General features: G+C 37.8%; 1 protein-coding gene across 1 annotated transcript; it reads right to left on the minus strand.

The window, feature by feature from the left end:
• Positions 1 to 16,357: 16,357 nt before the first annotated feature.
• Positions 16,358 to 19,307, minus strand: MKRN3 (makorin ring finger protein 3). The gene has a single exon (XM_026510258.4). The coding sequence runs from the start codon at positions 19,201 to 19,203 to the stop codon at positions 17,695 to 17,697; it is 1,509 nt and encodes a 502-aa protein (XP_026366043.1). The 5' UTR covers positions 19,204 to 19,307; the 3' UTR covers positions 16,358 to 17,694.
• Between the last annotated feature and the right edge of the window lie 26 nt (positions 19,308 to 19,333).

Below are 19,333 nucleotides of genomic sequence, written 5' to 3' on the forward strand. Positions count from 1 at the left end.
TGGGGAGTCTCTTCACCTTAGCCTAAGTATTCAGGCATGCATTCCTTGATGATCTGAAATTGCATGAACCCATTTTATGAGCTGGAGGGAAGGACTGGTACTCTGAGGGGTCCATACTGGGCAGAATGTAGAAGGCTCAGTGCGGGAGTCTGCAATACTGTTGAAAATGGCTTTCAGCATAGGGTTGTTAGTATGGATGGAAATGTGAGAAACCATGATAGGATCTGGGGACCCTGCTAATTCCTGCCATATCTGGGAACCTCAGATGGTCCTACCTTGTATGAGTGATTGCCCCTTAGCTATTAGCCAGACCAAACCACAAGGCCATTAGCAATAGCTCAGGAGTCTGTGAAAATGTGAATCTGCAAAAGACTCCTTTTTATAGCTTCCTTAAAGGCTAGATGAACAGCTACAAGTTCTGTCAATTGGGCTAAGCTGGGAATGCCTTCCTTGACTAGAGGTCCCTGAATCTGGGTGGAATGTCATGGCCCTCCAGCAGGCTGCATTGCATTCAATGATGGCACTGCCTTGGTAAAGAACATGGATTCCCATTTCATTTCAGACAGTCCTAAGGGGTTCTTCAAGTAGCCAAAAAAAGAGATAGGTGCACCACTATCATTTCCTCAGGTCTCTTTGTCAAAGGGCTAATCATGGGGCAAGCCACATCCTTCTGTAATTTGGAAAGGCTTTGACATCAAGTTTGCCCTGTCCTGAAGCCACCATTTCCGTTTTACTAAGAAGGTATGAGTAGCTCTGCTGAGCTTCACTGGGAGGCATCTCTAACCCAAAGCATTATAGAAACTTGGGTACAGTGTAGTACAGGTGCAGCCAGTTAGGACCTCAGTTTCTAAAAGAGCCCAGTAGGATGACAAATGTTGAGATTGCACTGCTCCCAGGGGTAGGTGGTTAGTTTAAAAACCCACAGGAAGGCAGATAGACTCATGTTTGGTACAGAGACTCCAGGAGGCACAGTCAGATATGGTGAAGGACTTGATTCGGAATGTGAAGCCAGGTGGGACTAAAGGTAAGGCTTAGTGGACTGCCTGCTGGGCAGCTTCTAAACCACACTGTTGGGCTTCACCCCAGTGGAAGGTGATATACTTGCATGGGCTTATGTATATAGAGCAACGAATTAATGAGAGGTGAGAAATGAGAAATATGTTGCCTCCAAAGCATGAGGATACTAATTATATGTTTCCCCTATCCAAGTGTTGTAGATCCTGGAGTATGAGCAGCACGTTCATCGTAGATCATCAAACACTCAAAAATTCTTCATTTAAACTATCTAGATTTCATTCAACTCCCATCATCTGGATTTTATATAATCAACCCTGAAAATGAGGTGTTATTCCCATTTTCTCTCAGATGAGTAAACTGAGCTGTAGGACACTTAAGTAACTTGGCCAAGCTAGTAAGACAAATAGATGGTTTTAGCTTCCAATCTTTCATGTATCTGGTCCCCAAATGACTTTACTTCCTCTAAGCACAGTTTAGTGTCTTCTGCCTCTTACTGTGACAGTCTGGGTAAATGGTACCAATATATGTATAATATATATGGTGCCAGTATATATACTACGTATATACACATACATGTATATTATATGTAATATATGTATGTATACATATATGTTACATATATGTAAAATAAAATATGGCATCTGCAGTTATGAGGAATGTAGCATAGGAGAAAACCTGCAAACTGTCAAGGTCCAGCCTAAATGCCTCTTCTTTAGATCTGCCCTAACTGTCTTAGCCTACCACACTGCCCTTATTTTTTGGAATTCCTGGTTTTATTATTACAGAGTCTCAGAGAACATGATATTGGCCTCATTCTACAGTTGCTCAGCTAATCAAAGCCTTAAAAGGTAAACTCTATTAAGAATCTGAGTGTATTAAAGGCTGGGTCATGATTAAGATCTCATTATATGCTTGTCACCATGAATCACAGCACAGGTGAACACTTAAGCCTTCTGGATCATTTGACCAGTCATGAGAATGCAATTGAACCTCCAACTATAATGAGTTTAATTGACCAAGGGCCCTAACTACTGTTCTTTGAAATCCATTGTTGCATTTATATCAAAGTCATTCTTCACATGGGTTGGTCCCAGCTAATGACTGAATGTGGGTACATCTATTTCTGAAAGATATGGGACTCCAGTGATGATGAACTGTGGCTTAAGGACTTATGGATGTCTTTTTGAGCCTCTGATATACTTCATAGCAGTCTAGAATGCTTCCATCCTACCTTCCTTCTCTCTGTCCTTCATTTGTAATCAGACTTTGAAGTGTCTCCCAGTCTTCCTAGACCTCTCCCCATTTTTTTTCTGATAGAAGTTTACCAAAGTAAAATCTTTGCATATTTAACTTGCCCTTGGTTTGTGCTTCCCAGATGACCCAAACTACCACTTTTTGTTAACCATTTGGGTAATACCATTTTGGAAGACACAATGTTGGAAGAAATAAGAAAAGCCACAGTTAAGGAAGCTGAGCCATTGCCCCAGAAAGCAAAGAAGCATGATGAGAAGAGTGCTGTTGTACAAATCTAATCAACTAGGCCGAATCCAGGCAGTGGAACAATTGGCCCCTTGTCCAGAGACAGAGAAGATGAAAAGATAACATCCAGAGTATCCCGCAGTCTTTTAGGGCCAACAGTTTAGAGAAGCTCAGTCCTTAACTTTGTGGCTGGCCCATCTACAATGAAGATATACATTTTTTCCATGTAGGTTTTTGTTTGTTTGTTTGTTTGTTTGTTTGTTTGTTTGTTTTTAAGACACCCATTCCTGTCCCACACATACAATTACTCCAGATCAAAAGGGTTGGAAGAACGGGAGGAGGCAGTCAACTCGAGAGTTCTGGAATCAGACAATCTGGGTTCAAATCCTGGCTCCACAAATTTCTGGATGTGGGTTTGTCTATGGGCAAAGTGCTTAACTTCTCCCTGCCTCATTATCTAATCTGAATAGTACACTACTGTGAGTATTGTAAGAATGAGACCATCCTTATAGACTTATTTGTACATTGTCTACCACATGGTTATCTTATTTGAAGGTATCTATTTTTATCAGAAAAACAAAGGCCTATGGGTTAGGGCTTCTGGCCCAGACAAATTCCTTTTTTATCTGTAAAATGAACAGTGAATTTTTTCCATTTGATGAGTGAAGATTCTAAATATGACAATTAATTCCATAATGTTCACTGTGTTACTCAAGTAGTGTTATTCAAATTGTCCATTCTTCCATTTTAATAAGTTACTGCACATGGTATTAAAAATATCTACTGCCAGGGCACCTGGGTGGCATAGTCGGTTAAGCACCAACTCTTGGTTTCTGCTCAGATCATAATCTCAGGGGTGTGAGGTTGAGCCCTCTTCTGCTCTGCGCTTAGCATGGAGTCTGGTTGGGTTTCTCTCTCCCTTTCCCTCTGCCGCCCCCTAAAATAAATAAATAAATCTTTAAAAAGAAATGTCTACTACCTGTGGATTCCCGGATTTCCCCTATTAGTTCTATCATTTTGTCTTTGTATTTTCTGAAGCTATATAATCACATGACCAGAAATTTAAAATGCGCTTAACTTCCTGGTGCATTGCAATTTTCTCTGCTAACATCTTTGCCTTAAAATTAACTTTGTCTGATATAAATACATTTAGAAAATCTTCCTTTTGGACCACTTGCATTTAATTTCCACTATTACTGGTTACTTTCTATTTTTCTTATTTGTGCTATGTCCACTTTTCTCTTCTTTCTTACATTCTTACAAATTATTTTTTATTCTCCTTTTACCACTTTTTAGTTCTACTATTCCAATAATTTTTCAAAAAAAAATCCTGCTTAGAGAGGATCAGGAGAATATAGAATATTCACTATAGAGATCTATGTATCTGAGTTACAGATTGAATTATTACATATCAATAGCAGACAGTACCAAGCCTTATCAGTAAACCTATGTCTACATCTGTGGGAGTGTTGAGAGTCAGCTCTGTTGCCCTGGTGATTACCAGCAATGAGTCATTGCTGGGTCCCTACAATGAGAATGTGCTGTGTTTGGCTGAAACCATTTGAAAATTTTTTCTCACTGGATTCTAATTAATCATATCTTCACATCTTTTCTTCACACAACCCACACTCATAAAGGAACTAAACATACTCACCCTTAATATTTAATTTTCAGGCCTGCCTTTATTTTATTTTACACACATATGTACATATATAAGTACATAGTTTCCCCCACTATCCAAAAGTGGAGTGTTCCTATGAAAATATCTTAACCAAAATGGCGTAAAAAAGCAATTGCCATTCCTTTATATGGAAATATTTTTTAATATCCCCAGATCCAAAAAGTAACCTCTCTTAGGTTTTCTGATATTGCAGGACACATCTTGCTAATGGATGCACAAAATAAATACAGATCAAGTGCAGATGCTCACAGACACAGTTCAAAGCTATGGTGCCTTGAGGCTGACATGCTGAATGTAATTCCCTTAAAAGGAGCTTGGCGGGGCCACTCTTTCTGCTGTGGGAGTGCCCTGCCTCTGTAATGGCTCCCTGCAAAACAAAGGCTGAACACTGTTTTTGATTTTCACCATTTTTTGTTCTCTTTGGATTCTTTCAGTTAGTGAAAACAGGAATTAATGTAGATTTTTTGTGAAAGCAAGTGCTGTAACACAAACTTTCACAAAGCAGGTTATACCTGCACATTGTCTCCTGTGTGTATATTTACTTAATTACTTATATTCTTTACACACAAATATGTATAGGCATGTGTATGTATAGTTAACCCTTGAACAACATGGGTTTGAACTGCATGGGCCCAAGTATATGCAGATTTTTGTTAATAAATATACTGGAAATTTTTTTGGCAATTTCTGACAATTTAAAAAAGCTTACAGATGAATCAGGTAGCTTAGAAATATTGAAAAAATAAGAAAAGTTAGATATTATTATAAGAATACAGTATATAATGCACATAACATATGATATATGAGTTAATTGACTGTGTATGTTACAGTAAGGCTTCTAGGCAACAGTAGGCTATAAGGAGTTAAGTTTTTAGAGTATCAGAAGTTATACATGGATTTTTCTGCTGTGTGTGGGTTGGTGTCCTTAACCTCAGCACTGTTTAACTGTCAACTGTATACCTGTATAAATACATACGTTTGTATGTGCATACTTTAAAATATACATTATTTCACATACAAATGCTTTATCAGGAGACTTTTATTCACACATAAGCAAAACTGGAAAACATATATATATATATATATAGCAAAGACAGTATGTGTATTATTACTGACTTTATAGGCAAGTGACATAATTTTATGAACTTCTGCACATTTAATTCCTATTTACCACTATGTTTCCAGGTTAGCCCATGCAGATTTCCTCATGCCTTTTTGTTTGCTTGTTTACTTTTTAAATGTAACTTCATAATATGCCTCTGTGTGTCTACGCCATTTTTTAACCAGTTACTGTCGGATTTTTTTTTACTCATTTCCAATCTTTTACTGTATAACAAAAGCTGTAATTAACATCATCGTACTTGAATGATTTCATACATGTAGAATATACCTGTAAATCACATTTATTTATTTTTTTAAAGATTTTTATTTATTTGTCAGAGAGAGAGAGCACAAGTGGCGGGGGGGACAGGCAGAGCAAGCAGAGGGAGAAGGAGGCTCTTTGCAGAGCAAGGAGCCCGTTGCAGAACTCAATCCCAGAAGCTGGGGATCATGACCTAAACTGAAGGCAGTTGCTTAACCGACTGAGCCACCCATGCATCCCCTGTAAATCACATTTAAATAAATAAAATGATCAAGAAGTATGTATATGTGAATTTATGATTTGATTCATATCATCAAGTTTTCCTTTATGGAAATTGTACCAATTATGCTCCTACAAGCAGTAAATGAGAGTACCTACTTCCCAAACTCTCACTACAATGTGCTTTCCAATATTTGCGTCTTTGACAAACTGAAAGAAGGTTAAACTCCATGCAGTTTAAATATGCATTATGATTAGTGATGTTTAACAACTTTTCTTGTCTTTGAATCTATTCACATTTTGTTTCCTGTTCAAGGTCTACTCAATATGTTTTGTAATTTTTTATTAAGTTGTTGGTCTCTTACTTTTGCTTTACTGGATCACTTTATAAATTATGGAAATAAGGTCTTGTATTGTTTTATTAATTCCATTTGTTTTTTGTACTTTGATACTTGGTTCTGCTCTTGCTCATGTCAAACCTGTTAGGGTCACTTTGGTTGGTCACATTCAAAGGCAGTGCAGTGACTGAGAGAATGGGCCCTGGAGTCATATCTCACCAACCTCGTAACCATGGGCACATCTTTTAACCTCCCTGAGCTTCAGTTCTCTCAGCTGTTACAAGGGGTAAAAACAGTACTTACCTCTTAGGATGGTTGGAGGAATTATATGAGATAACATATCCTAGAATGGAACCTGGAGCATAGTAAGTTCTATGCAATTGCTACAGTTATTGTCAAAATTTCTTTAAGACTTCTGTCAATCATGTCATAGACAGACATTTTTGACTACAAGATTTGAAAAGAAAAAAAAAAACTTGTTTCTGTAGCTTTTGGTTTCACAATTATATTTATACTTTGACCTAGGTGGAATTTATACTGGTGTAAAGTATGATTTATGAATCCCATATATTAGTATTCAAGATTACTCCTAAGTTACTTAACAGTTTTTATTAAATAATCCAAATTATTGTTGTTATAATCTTTATCATAAACTCAATTCCCATGTGTAGCTGTGTCCATTTCTGAGACTTTTTAAAAGATTTTATTTAGTTATTTATTTTAGAAAGGGAGAGAGCAAGTGGGAGAGGGGCAGAGGGAGAGAGAGAGAATCTCAAGCAGACTCCACACTGACCGCAAAGCCTCACATAGGGCTTGGTCTCATGACCCATGAGATCATGACCTGAGCCAAAATCAAGAATCAGGTGCTTGGGGTGTCTGGGTGGCTCAGCTGGTTAAGCATATGCCTTCAGCTCAGGTCATGATCCCAGCGTCCTGGGATCAAATCCTCCAGAAACAGGAGCCTGTTTCTCCCTCTGCCTGCCACTCCCCCTGCTCATGCTCTCTCTCTCTCTCTCGCTCTCTCTCTCTCTCTCTCTGGCAAATAAACTCCAAGTGGTTGAAACACCTTGATGTGAGACAGGAATCCATCAAATTCCTAGAGGAGAGCATAGGCAGCACCCTCTATGACATCAGCCAAAGCAACTTTTTTCATGACACATCTCCAAAGGCAAGAGAAACAAAAGGTAAAATGAACTTGTGGGACTTCATCAAGATAAAAAGCTTCTGCACAGCCGAGGAAAGAGTCAAAAAAACTAAGAGGCAGTCCACGGAATGGGAGAATATATTTGCAAATGACACTACAGATAAAAGACTGGTATCCAAGATCTACAAAGAACTTCTCAAACTCAATACACAAGAAACAAATAAACAAATCATAAAATGGGCAGAAGATATGAATAGACACTTTTCCAATGAAGACATACAAATGGCTAACAGACACATGAAAAAATGTTCAAAATCATTAGCCATCAGGGAAATTCGTATCAAAACCACACTGAGATACCACCTTACGCCAGTTAGAATGGCAAAAATTGACAAGGCAAGAAACAACAATTGCTGGAGAGGATGTGGAGAAAGGGGATCCCTCCTACATTGTTGGTGGGAATGCAAGTTGGTACAGCCACTCTGGAAAACAGTGTGGAGGTCCCTTAAAAAGTTAAAAATTGAGCTACACTATGATCCAGCCATTGCACTACTCGGGATTTAACGCAAAGATACAGATGTGAAGAGAAGGGCCATCTGCACCCCAATGTTCATAGCAGCATTGTCCACAATAGCTAAATCGTGGAAGGAGCCGAGATGCCCTTCAACAGATGACTGGATTAAGAAGATGTGGTCCATATATACAATGGAATATTACTCAGCTATCAAAAAGAACAAGTTCTCATTTGCTGCAACATGGACAGCACTGGAGGAGATAATGCTAAGTGAAATCAGTCAAGCAGAGAAAGACAATTATCATATGGTTTCTCTCATCTATGGAAGATAAGAAGTAGGAAGATCGGTAGGAGAAGAAAGGGATAAAGAAAGGGGGGTTATCAGAAGGGGAATGAAGCACGAGAGACTATGGACTCTGAGAAACAAACTGAGGGCTTCAGAGGGAAGGAGGTGGGGGAATGTGATAGGCTGGTGATGGGTAGTAAGGAGGGCACATATTGCATGGGGCACTGGGTGTTATACACAACTAATGAATCATGGAACTTTACATCAAAAACCAGGGATGTACTGTATGGTGACTAACATAATATAATAAAAAATATTATTATAAAAAATAAAATAAAATAAATAAAAAATACTTTTTAAAATTACATAAGTAAAAAAAAATAAAGAAAATCTTAAAAAAAAAAAAAAACAACAACGAATCAGGTGTTTATCCAACTGAGCCATCCAGGTGTCCCTGGACCTTTTTTATATACATTTTTGATCTCTCAATTTAAGTGCTAATACCTCACTCTTCATACTGCTGGCATAGGATACTGTTTAAAGATGTAGTAGGGTTCAAGACTGGTTGTTTTTCACTTCTAAAATGTTCAAGTTCTATTGGCATTTTTTTCATATAAGCTTTCACATTTTTCATATAAGCTTTTAATAAAAGCTTTTTTATGTATGTATTTATTTACTTCAGCTATACATGAACTATTTTTACTTGTTTTACTCTGGGATACTGTAACAGATTATCACAGATTGGGTGGGTTAAACAAAACAAACAAACAAACAAACAAACAAACAAAAAACCATTTGTTTTTAACTGTTTTGGAGGCTGGACATCTGAGACTGGCCATGCCAGCATGGTAGGGTTCTTTGTGAGGGCCCTCTTTCTGGTTTGCAGAGGGCCACCTTCTACCTGTGTTCTTATATTCTCACTTCCAAATTACCTCCCAGTGGTACCATGTGCAAACACCATCACAATGGGGATTAGGTTTTCAATATATGAATTTTGGGGGAATACAAACTTTCAGTATAGACCATTCTGTCTCCAGCCAAAATTCTCACACGCAAACTAAATTCATTCTACCCAAAGCCCCCAAAATATTAACTCATCCATCATCAACTCTAAGGTCTAAAGTCCAAAATTGCATCTTAATACCATCTAAATATGATATGGATGAAACTCAAGGTACTATTTATTCTGAGGCAAAATTACTCTCCAACTGTGAACTTATAAAATGAAGCAAGTTCTGGGCTTCCAAAATACAATGGTGGGGCAGTATAGGATAAACATTTCTATTTCAAAATGAAGAAATGGGAAAGAAGGAGAGGGTGACAGATCCCAAGCAGTCCAAAACCTAACAAGGCAAATTCTATTTTAGGGCTTGAGAATAATCCTCTTTGGCTCTACAGTCTGTTTATGTTATCAGTAAGGCTTCTGGTCAACAGTAGGCTTTTAGTAATAAAGTTTTTTGCGAGTCAAAAGTTACATGTTGATTTATCACATCACAGAGAGGGGGTCTGGCACCCCTAACCCTGTGTTCTTCAAGGATCAACTATAATGTTAACTGGCAGTGAAGAGAGGCAATCTATTTGTTTTTGCCTGATTAATGGACATGATTATATGACTACTTTCCTTTGTCTTATTAAAAGGATAAAAAATGCTGAAATATTTTATTCTGGTTTTTACTAATATTTATTTTTTGCACTTTTCATTTTTCATAATCTTGATCACTAGCGTGTGTGTGTGTGGGTGTACTACCTTGGTTATACTTTGGTATAAATTACATATCATACAATGGAATATTATTCTGGCATAAAACAGAAGTAAATCCTGCCATTTGAAACAATGTGGATGATCCCTGAGGCATTATGATAATTATGATATGTGAAATAAATTAGACAGAGAAAGACAAGCACTATATGATCTCATTCATACATGGAATCTAAAAAAAGAAGAAAAAAAAAGGAAAAAGAAAAGAAAGCAAAGAAAAGAAAAACAACCCAGCATGGTGACTATAGTTAATGATAGTGTATTGTATACTTGAAAGTTGTTAAGGGTAGATTTTAAAAGTTCTCACCACAGGAGAGAGGAGAAATGTTAACTTGTTGCAATCATTTTGCATTATATACTTACATCAAATAATTACATTTTACACCTTACACTTACACAATGTTATATGTCAATTATATCTCAGGAAAGCTGGAAAAGAAGAATAAAACAGAAAATAAAACTGTGTAAGGGGCCCTTTTCCTTTTGGTAATTTTTGAATTGTGTAAAATAGTTATTCTTTGAAGGTTTCATGAAATTCCTATTTTTTAGGTTGAACTGCAAACTATGAAATATTTTATGGATTATATGCTAAATGGCAGGTTACATTTTAATGTATTTTAAAGCCAATGCTTATTTATATATGCCTAGAAAATTATCAATTTCTCTCAGGTTTTGCAATTAATTGGCATCTGATTGAGTCATGTTTTTTTTTCTTGTATATCTTTATAAGAATCTCAAATTGTGGTAAATTCTTCCTACTGGATAAGTGTGTGTGTGTGTGTGTGTGTGTGTGTGTGTGTGATTGTGTATGTGTGTGACTGTGTATGTTTTTTGCTCCTATTTTTCCTCGTTTTCTTAATTCAGATAATGGTTTATTTTATAAATCATTTTCAAAAACTCAAATCAGCCTTAATATTTAATATTTTATTTTGTCTCTATTATTTAACTTCTTCATTCATCCCCTTTATTTACTTTCTTAGTTATGTGTTTTTATGACTGTGTGCATAAGAGTAGACGTATACTACCCAAGGCCATCTATAGATGTAAGCAATCCCTATCAAAACACCAATAGCATTTTTCACAGAGCTAGAACAAACAATCCTAAAATTTGTATGGAACCACAAAAGACCCCAAAAAGCCAAAGAAATCTTGAAAAAAGAAAACCTAAGCTAGAGGCATCACAGTCCCAGACTTCAGGTCTGGGGCTTGAAGACTTCAAGATCAAAACTGTATGGTACAAAAACAGACACATAGATCAGTAGAACAGAATAGAAAACCCAGAAATGAACCCACAACTATATGGTCAATTAATCTTTGACAATTTAGGAAAGAATATCCAGTGGAAAAAAAAGACAGTTTCTTCAACTGATGTTAGGAAAACTGTATAGCAGAAGAATGCAGAAGAATGAAACTGGATCACTTTCTCACACCATACAAAAAACAAATTCAAAATGGATTAAAGACCTAAATATGAGACCTGAAATCATAAAAAACCTAGAAAAGAACACAGGCAGTAACCTCTTTGACATCACCTGTAGCAACTTCTCTCTAGATGTGCCTCCTGAGGCAAGGGAAACAAAGGCAAAAATTAATGATTGGGACTTCATCAAAATAAAAGCTTCTGTACAGCAAAGAAAACAATTAAGAAAACTAAAAGGCAACCTACAGAATGGGAGATATTTGCAAATTACATATCTGATAAAGGATGAGTATCCAAAATATTTAAAGAACTTATAAAACTCAACACCTAAAAAATGAATAATTCAATTAAAAATGTACAGAAGATATGAACAGACATTTTTCCAAAGAAGACATACAGATGGTTAACAGACATATGAAAAGATACTCAACATCACTCATCATCAGGGAAATACAAAATTACAATGAGGTATCACCTCACTCCTGTCAGAATGGCTAAAATCAACAACACAAGAAACAATAGGTATTGATGAGGATGTGGAGAAATGGAACCCTCTTGTACCATTGGTGGGAATGCAAACCAGTGCAACCATTCTGGAAAACAGTATGGAGGTTCCTCAAAAAGTTAAAAATAGAACTACCCTAGGACCCAGCAATTACACTACTAGGTATTTACCCAAAGACTATAAAAATACTCATTCAAAAGGGTATGGGCATGCCTAGGTTTATAGCAGCATTATCTACAATAGCCAAATTATATAAACAGCCCAAGTGTCCATGGAGTGATGAATGGATAATGAAGATGTGGCATATGTAAAGAATGGAGTATTATTCAGCCATAAAAAAGAAAGAAATCTTGTCATTTGCAATGACTTGGATGGAGCTAAAGAGTAATGTGTTAAGTGAAATAAGTCAGAGAAAGACATACTATATGACTTCACTCATATGTGGAATTTAAGAAACAAAATAAGTGAGCAAAGGGAAAAAAGAGAGAGAGAGGAAAACCAAGAAACAGACTCTTAACTATAGAGAACAAACTGATGGTTACCAGAGGGGAGGGAGGAAGGGGGATGGGTGAAATAGGTGATGGGGATTAAGGAGTGCACTTGTGATGAGTACCAAGTGATGTATGGAAGTGCTGAATCGCTATATTGTGCACCTGAAACTCCTGTAACACTGTATGCTAACTGGAATTTGAATAAAAACTTTAAAAAAAACTTTATACTATATATGTATACATACACATATATAATATTTATACTTCATACAACTGTATTATGTTTTAAATAATCCTAATGATCATGAGTTTAGTTTCCTTTTCTTGGTTACATGAAGATGTTCATATGATTATTATTCTGATATATTAGGATAAATATAGTCTCATATCCTTCCATTCTTTTTCCTGGAATATAACCTACCCCTTTCTGATTTTTTATTCTTCTACTGTGCTGTTTTTTGTTTGTTAATATTTCATTTGAAATATTTTGGCATCAATATTCACAAATGATACTGAATTCTAATTATTGTATTGTGTTGGTAACATTTTGACACCGATGATATGTGTCATGCATAAGTTATGTTCTGTCCCCTTTCTTCAGTTTTCTGGAATGGTTTATATAGCATTACAATATATTTAAAGGTTTTGGTAAATTTCTGGGGCAAATGTATTTTCCTAGTCTTCTCTCCTTTGGGGAGACAGGGCTAAGTACATTCCTGACAACCTTAACTTCTCCTTAGTAATTGGGTTTGTCTTCTAAATTAACATCTGAAAAATTATATTCATGTAGATTTTAAATTTCTTTCCCATTATCAAATGTGTTTGCCTCAGTATCAACAAGAATTTATCTCCCATTTCCTTATTGTCTTTTTATCTTTGATTTCTTCCTATTTATTGTTTCCTATTTTAATAACACTTTGTCCTTTTTAAGTTAATGGTTTATCTGTGTTTTTTTTCCCAAAGAAACAGCTTTTATATATTTATTTTTTAGAGAGAAAGAGAGCACATGCATGAGTAGGGGTAAAGGGGCAGAGGGAGCAGGGGAGAATCTTAAGCAGGCTCCAAACCCAACCCAGAGCACAACATGGGGCTCAAGCTCATGACCCTGAGGTCATGACCTGAGCAGAAATATAGAGTTGGTTGCTTAACTGAGCCACCCAGGTGCCCCAAGAAACAGCTTTTATATTTCTATTTTCTGATCCACTAATTTTTGCTTAATTCTTTCTTCTTACCTATATGTTGCAATTTCTTTAAAATCTACAGATTTGAATACCTATTTGTGATTTGTTTTTCTAGACAATGTATATTCATATTTAAAAATTATTTTTTAAATTCTGAGCAGAGATTCAGCACCATCTTATAAATTATAGTATAATTTTTACTATCTTATCTGTCCTAAATTATTTTGAATTCATTTTTTCATCAAATTATTTTAAACGAGATATTTAAAAGCAGCTTCACATGGTAGTGGGTAATTTTCTTGGATTGACATCAGAGAATATTGCCTGACTACCAATTTCTCATGTTTCATTATGATCTGATAGTTATTTTTGTTAGTGTCCATACAACACTGGAATATGTGATATACTACATATTTTTATGGCGAAAATCCTGACATGCATTAATTTACTTTTTTGTTCTAGTGCTGGGTTATTTCCCAAGACTCCCTTTACCCATCCCCACCCCAACTCCACCTCACACTGAGGTTGAGACTCAGCATCTACTGTGAAAACAAAAAACACACCCCCAAGATGTTTACAAAAGTGCAAAATAAAAGAGCATATGGGTGCCAACTATGGACTGGAAATGTTTTAAGTTCTTGAAATTCAGTAAATGCATTTAATGGCATGTGAGACAAAGTGATTTCCATGTATTAGAGGGGAAGGAATACTAAATAAAATGTTAGAATATTTGTAAGTCTGTACATCCACCAAATTTAGTCATGTGAAGCATAAGCAAACCAGACTTGTTTCACGCAGGCATGTGCATGTGTGTGCATGTGTGTGTTTGTCTGTGTGTGGTTAAAATACCTTCTGTACAGACTCCTGGGCTGAGTCCATGAAGCCTAGGGGAGGAGGGGCCAGCACACACTCTGAATCACTCACAAAGCTTTTGTGTGACAAGGGCTCCTTTGTTTCTGACTGCAACAGGAGTGGCCCAGCTGTCTTCATATGCAAGCCCTTGGAACACTTTTCCCAGACCTGGTGGCAGTGACATCCCTTTATTTGACCTCTGAATGAGCTGATGAGGGAACAGAAAATCCCATTTTTTAAACATTATTTTATTTATTTTCCTTATGTAGACATCCATCACAAATAATACATATTTTTGTTGTTGCCTACTGTATTTCAAGAATTAAGCAGCACATTTTTAGTTTTAACTGAATGACTTTTGTTGAAAAATTACTTGATCTTTTTGAAATTACGACTATAAAGCTAATGTGACCCCATGCTACAAAAAATCATAAAATAATAATGTTATTTTAACACAGGTTCCAAAGATTGCCAAAGAGAAAAACTTTGTGAAGTATTAATTCTTGTGCAAGCTCTTCTGAGGTCACAAACACACATAAATCCTACTTTTACACATACCACTTTAAAAATACCATCTATGTTTCAAGTTCTTTGTCCAGATTACATCTGATCATTATAACAACCCTGCAAAATAGGTGGGGCTGTACCCACTTCTCATATAAAAAATTTGAGGTATAGAAAATTTAAGTAACTTGCTCCAGACTTCATGGCTGGTAAGAAGCAGAGTCAGGATTCTAATTATTCATTGTCACCAAAACCACTTTATCTTCTGCCAATCCTTGTTCCACTGTATCTCCTGAACTTTATTATGATTGTTGCAAGATGCTATTTGGATAAGAAAAATGCTATTTCAGAACATTAGGTAGTGTATACTAGGACAAACTTTTCAAAGCTTTTCAAGCTCAGCTTAAAAACCCCTCCTTAATAGCAGCTTAGCCACTATTCAAAGCTCATGAGACTTTGGTGTCCGTACAGTCTTTTGAGAGTGACCCATCTGGTCCTTTTCTTTGGTTGTTTGGTCATCTGAGCCCTCTTTCCCCTGCATGACTGGGGTGGCCTCAGGGGTACCAGCATATTTGAATTTTGTTTGGAATCACTCACCCTGCATGAGAGTAATAGTGAGGCATCCACGGCCTCTTGATTGGTGAATTCTTTGGATAAGAGGAATCAGTATGTTAGAAATATGGCAAAGATGCCAGTGAAATGGGCTGAGATACTTACGATAAAATCAGGAATCATGTAAGAAGGGAGAGGCAGTGTAAATAATCTGGGAGGCTGAGGCATATTATGAGTAAGGGACTAAGATATACTGAGTCTATAAGCCAACAGACAAAGCCCCATAGCCCCCACATTCTCTTAGGAGCTTACTTATATCCATCTCTGTCCCACCTGGCTGAACCATACATACTTAAAGATTGCACACACTTTACCATTAGCAATATTCAGCTGGTCCAGGTGATCCTGGCATGTAGGTGAGGGAAGAGGAAGCATGGTGCCTGTGTTCTGGAAATATACCAATGAGTTCCATTTGTGGTTCCACTAATTTATACCTATGCGTCATAGGTATATGGGCAAGTAATTTAACTTCTCTACCTTATTTACCTCATTAGGATTACGAGAAAAATTATAGCAAGTACTTCGTAAGGTTGGTCTCAGAATTCAATTAGTGCTCTGGAGAGTGCTTAGTACATAGCACGAACTCTGTAAATGTACCCTGTATTTTCTGAATAGGAAGTCTGGCTCTCCTGGAACTCATGCATCTGGTGTATTTTCACCTCTTAGCCAAGAGAACATTCTGCAGTTGATGCATACAGCATTTCACACATTTTACATTAAATTATTAGAATTGTGCTGTTCAACTCACTTCATTTGCTTATTCAGTTACTGAAAAGATATAGGAAAACTGTCCACTTAAATTTTGTATTTTTCTTATTACTTATTTGTAAATTTGATGCTGTGTTATTAAATGAATACAAAATTGGAACAGTTCTATATTCCAGGTAAATTATAATTTAATGTTTATATACTAACCTTATTTATCTCCAGCAATGTATTTATCATTAATATCAACTTCATCTATTGCAAAAATCACAGCATTGCTACTTAATTTTTTCATTCTATTACTTTTAATGTTTCTGTGTTCTTGTGTTGTAGCTGTGTATTTTAAACAGCATAGTTTCATTTTAATTTTAATCAGGTCTGATCATCTTGGAGTTTTAGTTTTTTAAGCCATATTCATTTAATCTGATAGTGTAACTGTGTTATAATATTCCCATATCATTACTGTATTTAGTTTTTGTCCCTTTATATATTTCACTTTTTTATCTTTCCATTCTTATATTATGACTGGTTTCAATACTTTTGTTATTCTATTTTATTTTATAATCTTGTCAGTTATATGTTGAAAGCTTTTGTCTTTAAAAATCACGTTTTTTTTGAATGTCTAGAGATAACACAAAATACTGAATACAAAGAACCATTTATCTGAGTTCAGGATTGACTCTGCTGTTATAAGGAATAATGAGATTGTGCTAAACTGGATGGGAACACACATTTATGTACAACAGCACAGTGAGCTATTAATGCCATCATAGAAATACCAATGTCCTATTTTGTAAATCCTTTATCTGTGTCTGCTACAATTGACTAGAGCCACTGGAATATCTGTTTTCATTAGATGCTAACCACTGAGCCTGCAAAAAGGACAGAAAGATTATTTACACACCTCACACTCAACACAACAGCAAATCCTATTAGCCTTTCACTTTCAGCTTCCAGCTCTTCCAGATATATTATATGATGGTGTACTTTTATATATATCTTCAATTATATAACTTTTATACACATTTATTTTATACACATATAATTACTAAATATATACTTTCAAATATAAATAATTTCACATCAAGCTTAACAGGATAAAAACATGTAAACACACACACCTGGTTCTGGTCAAGTAAAACACAAAACCACAAGGTAACCACATGTTCAAGAGTGCACTTGAAGGGGAATGAGGGAAGAAACAGACATGTAAACAACAATGATGAGCAGTTGTACCACAAAGGCCCTGCGAGGGTCCATTTCTTAAGGCTGTAGTAGCAAAAAGCTCCTTGTTCAGTTAAGACTTCTCCCTTCACCCTGTCACATTTATTCTTGAGGGACTTCAAAATGAGTGTGGAAATTCTGTAAACACTAGACTAGAACTGAGTCAATCCTGTTGAAAACAGAGATGACAAAATAAACCATAAACTACAGTAATATTCATTTCATCAAACAATAATTTTAGGACTTTTTGTTACAGTTCACCACAGTAAAGCACCATAACCTTGAAATGGGGATGGACAAGAAAACAGAGATGGATGCTTTATAAAAATGTCTTCAATAGCCTCTGTGAATGACAGATGTGTCTATAAACAGAAAACAAGCAACAGCGGACGGCAGAGCCTTAGCACACCAGACCACATGCCACAGCATAATGCCACAGATTCAAACTGAAAAAATGTTCCAGCTCACAATGAAGCAAGTCCCACTGGTCCTCTGAGAAAGAAAGCTCATCATTTGCCAGTGAAAGAAAACACTTAAACAACAGATTGGCCAGCCGAAGCATGACAAGCTCTTTTTTACTGCTTTTAAAGGGCATCTCACCCTCTCCCACCTGAGTATCAGGCTCCAAAAGTTGACTGCAGTGAGCACCGGATTCCCCAGCGCCCTGCCTCTGAGGATCCTCTCCCCGGCCCTCAGGGTCTGCATGCTTGTAAAAACAGTTCTCTCCAAATGGGCAGAAACCCCTGCCTTCAGCAAAATACCTGCAAGTCTTGTTGCTCATTGCCTCCTTGTACTGCTGAATAAGTTTCTGCTTCTCTTCCTCTTCCTCCACCCAGAACTCACTGGGAATGACAAAGTTGGAGGTGACCCTGCACTGTGGACAGGACTTGACGATCCTGTTGCCAAACTGTTTGTCAGTCCTCCACCTGCGGATGCACTTAAGACAGTAGGTGTGGTTGCAGTTGGAGAGGATGCCAAAGCGGCAGTCACTGGGGTTGGCTTTCTCATAGACAACCTCCATGCAGATGCCACACACTTTGTCCATACTTCGCTGCACTGCAAACGAGAGTTCCATATCCTTCTCATGTGCTTCAATGCAAGCCTTTATATGGTCTGCCCTCTGCACAGCATCCACAGGGTGCAAGACGGGAAGCCCACACATATCGCATATCTCTCCATGGAGATACATGCAGCTCTCCCCACGAAAGCACTGCCCCATGGCAGCATCCCGGCAAAGCTGCTGCCCCCTGCCCACTACAATCTGTTCCCTCTCAGTCACTGAGCTCTGCAGAGGAGCCCTGGGAACAAAAGGGACCATGCGGCCCCGGTAGGGTTGCCCAGGAACAAACTCAATGGCATTCTCCCAGCCTTCTGCACCTGCTCCTCCAGCAGCTCCAAGGCCTGCATTGTCTCTCCCAGCTTCAAAGAAACCCCTTTCAGCAGCCAAGCCAATCACAGGCAAGGAGTAAGAGGGCGCAGCAGGGGGGGCTTCCGCCACTTCCTGAGGCAGGGTCTCAGTATGCGCAGCCGTGCTAGGGCTTTGGACTGCGGAGGCCCAAGGCGGTGAACCATGGCCCCCTCTGGCCAACTGCCTGCCTGAGAGATCATGAGAGTAACGACAGTTCTCCCCCTCCTTGCAAAGCCCATGCAGATAATACCTGCAGGTGACTTGCTTCGTCCAGCTGCCGCCACTCCGTCCCTGCAGGCGACTGGGCCCCGCCCCTCCCCCTGCAGCCTGGGCAGGCCTCAGACGTGACGCACGGAGGGGGGCCGGACCTGCAGCTGCAAATTGCCGGAAGACCGGGCGCATGCGGAGGGAAGGCCCAGTTGCACCCTCCCCTGCTGCCTCGGCACCCACAGGTGCCCCAGGTGCCCCAGAGGCTTCAGTGGGAGCTGCAGGCTCTTCCATGGCAGCTTCTAACCCCCCAAATGGTTCCGGAACTTCTCCGGTGTCTCTTCCTTTCGGCTCGAGGCCCAGAGAGCCGTAGCTGGCACCGGGGTCTCTTGTCTATGAAGTGTGCATCATTTTTCCTTCTCCC

This window comes from Ursus arctos, unplaced genomic scaffold (genome assembly GCF_023065955.2).
Source record: "Ursus arctos isolate Adak ecotype North America unplaced genomic scaffold, UrsArc2.0 scaffold_28, whole genome shotgun sequence".
Lineage (NCBI taxonomy): Eukaryota > Metazoa > Chordata > Mammalia > Carnivora > Ursidae > Ursus > Ursus arctos.

Bases quoted from the DNA above. Each gene is read 5' to 3' on its own strand.
- MKRN3 (XM_026510258.4), bottom strand. From the start codon at position 19,203: ATGGAAGAGCCTGCAGCTCCCACTGAAGCCTCTGGGGCACCTGGGGCA.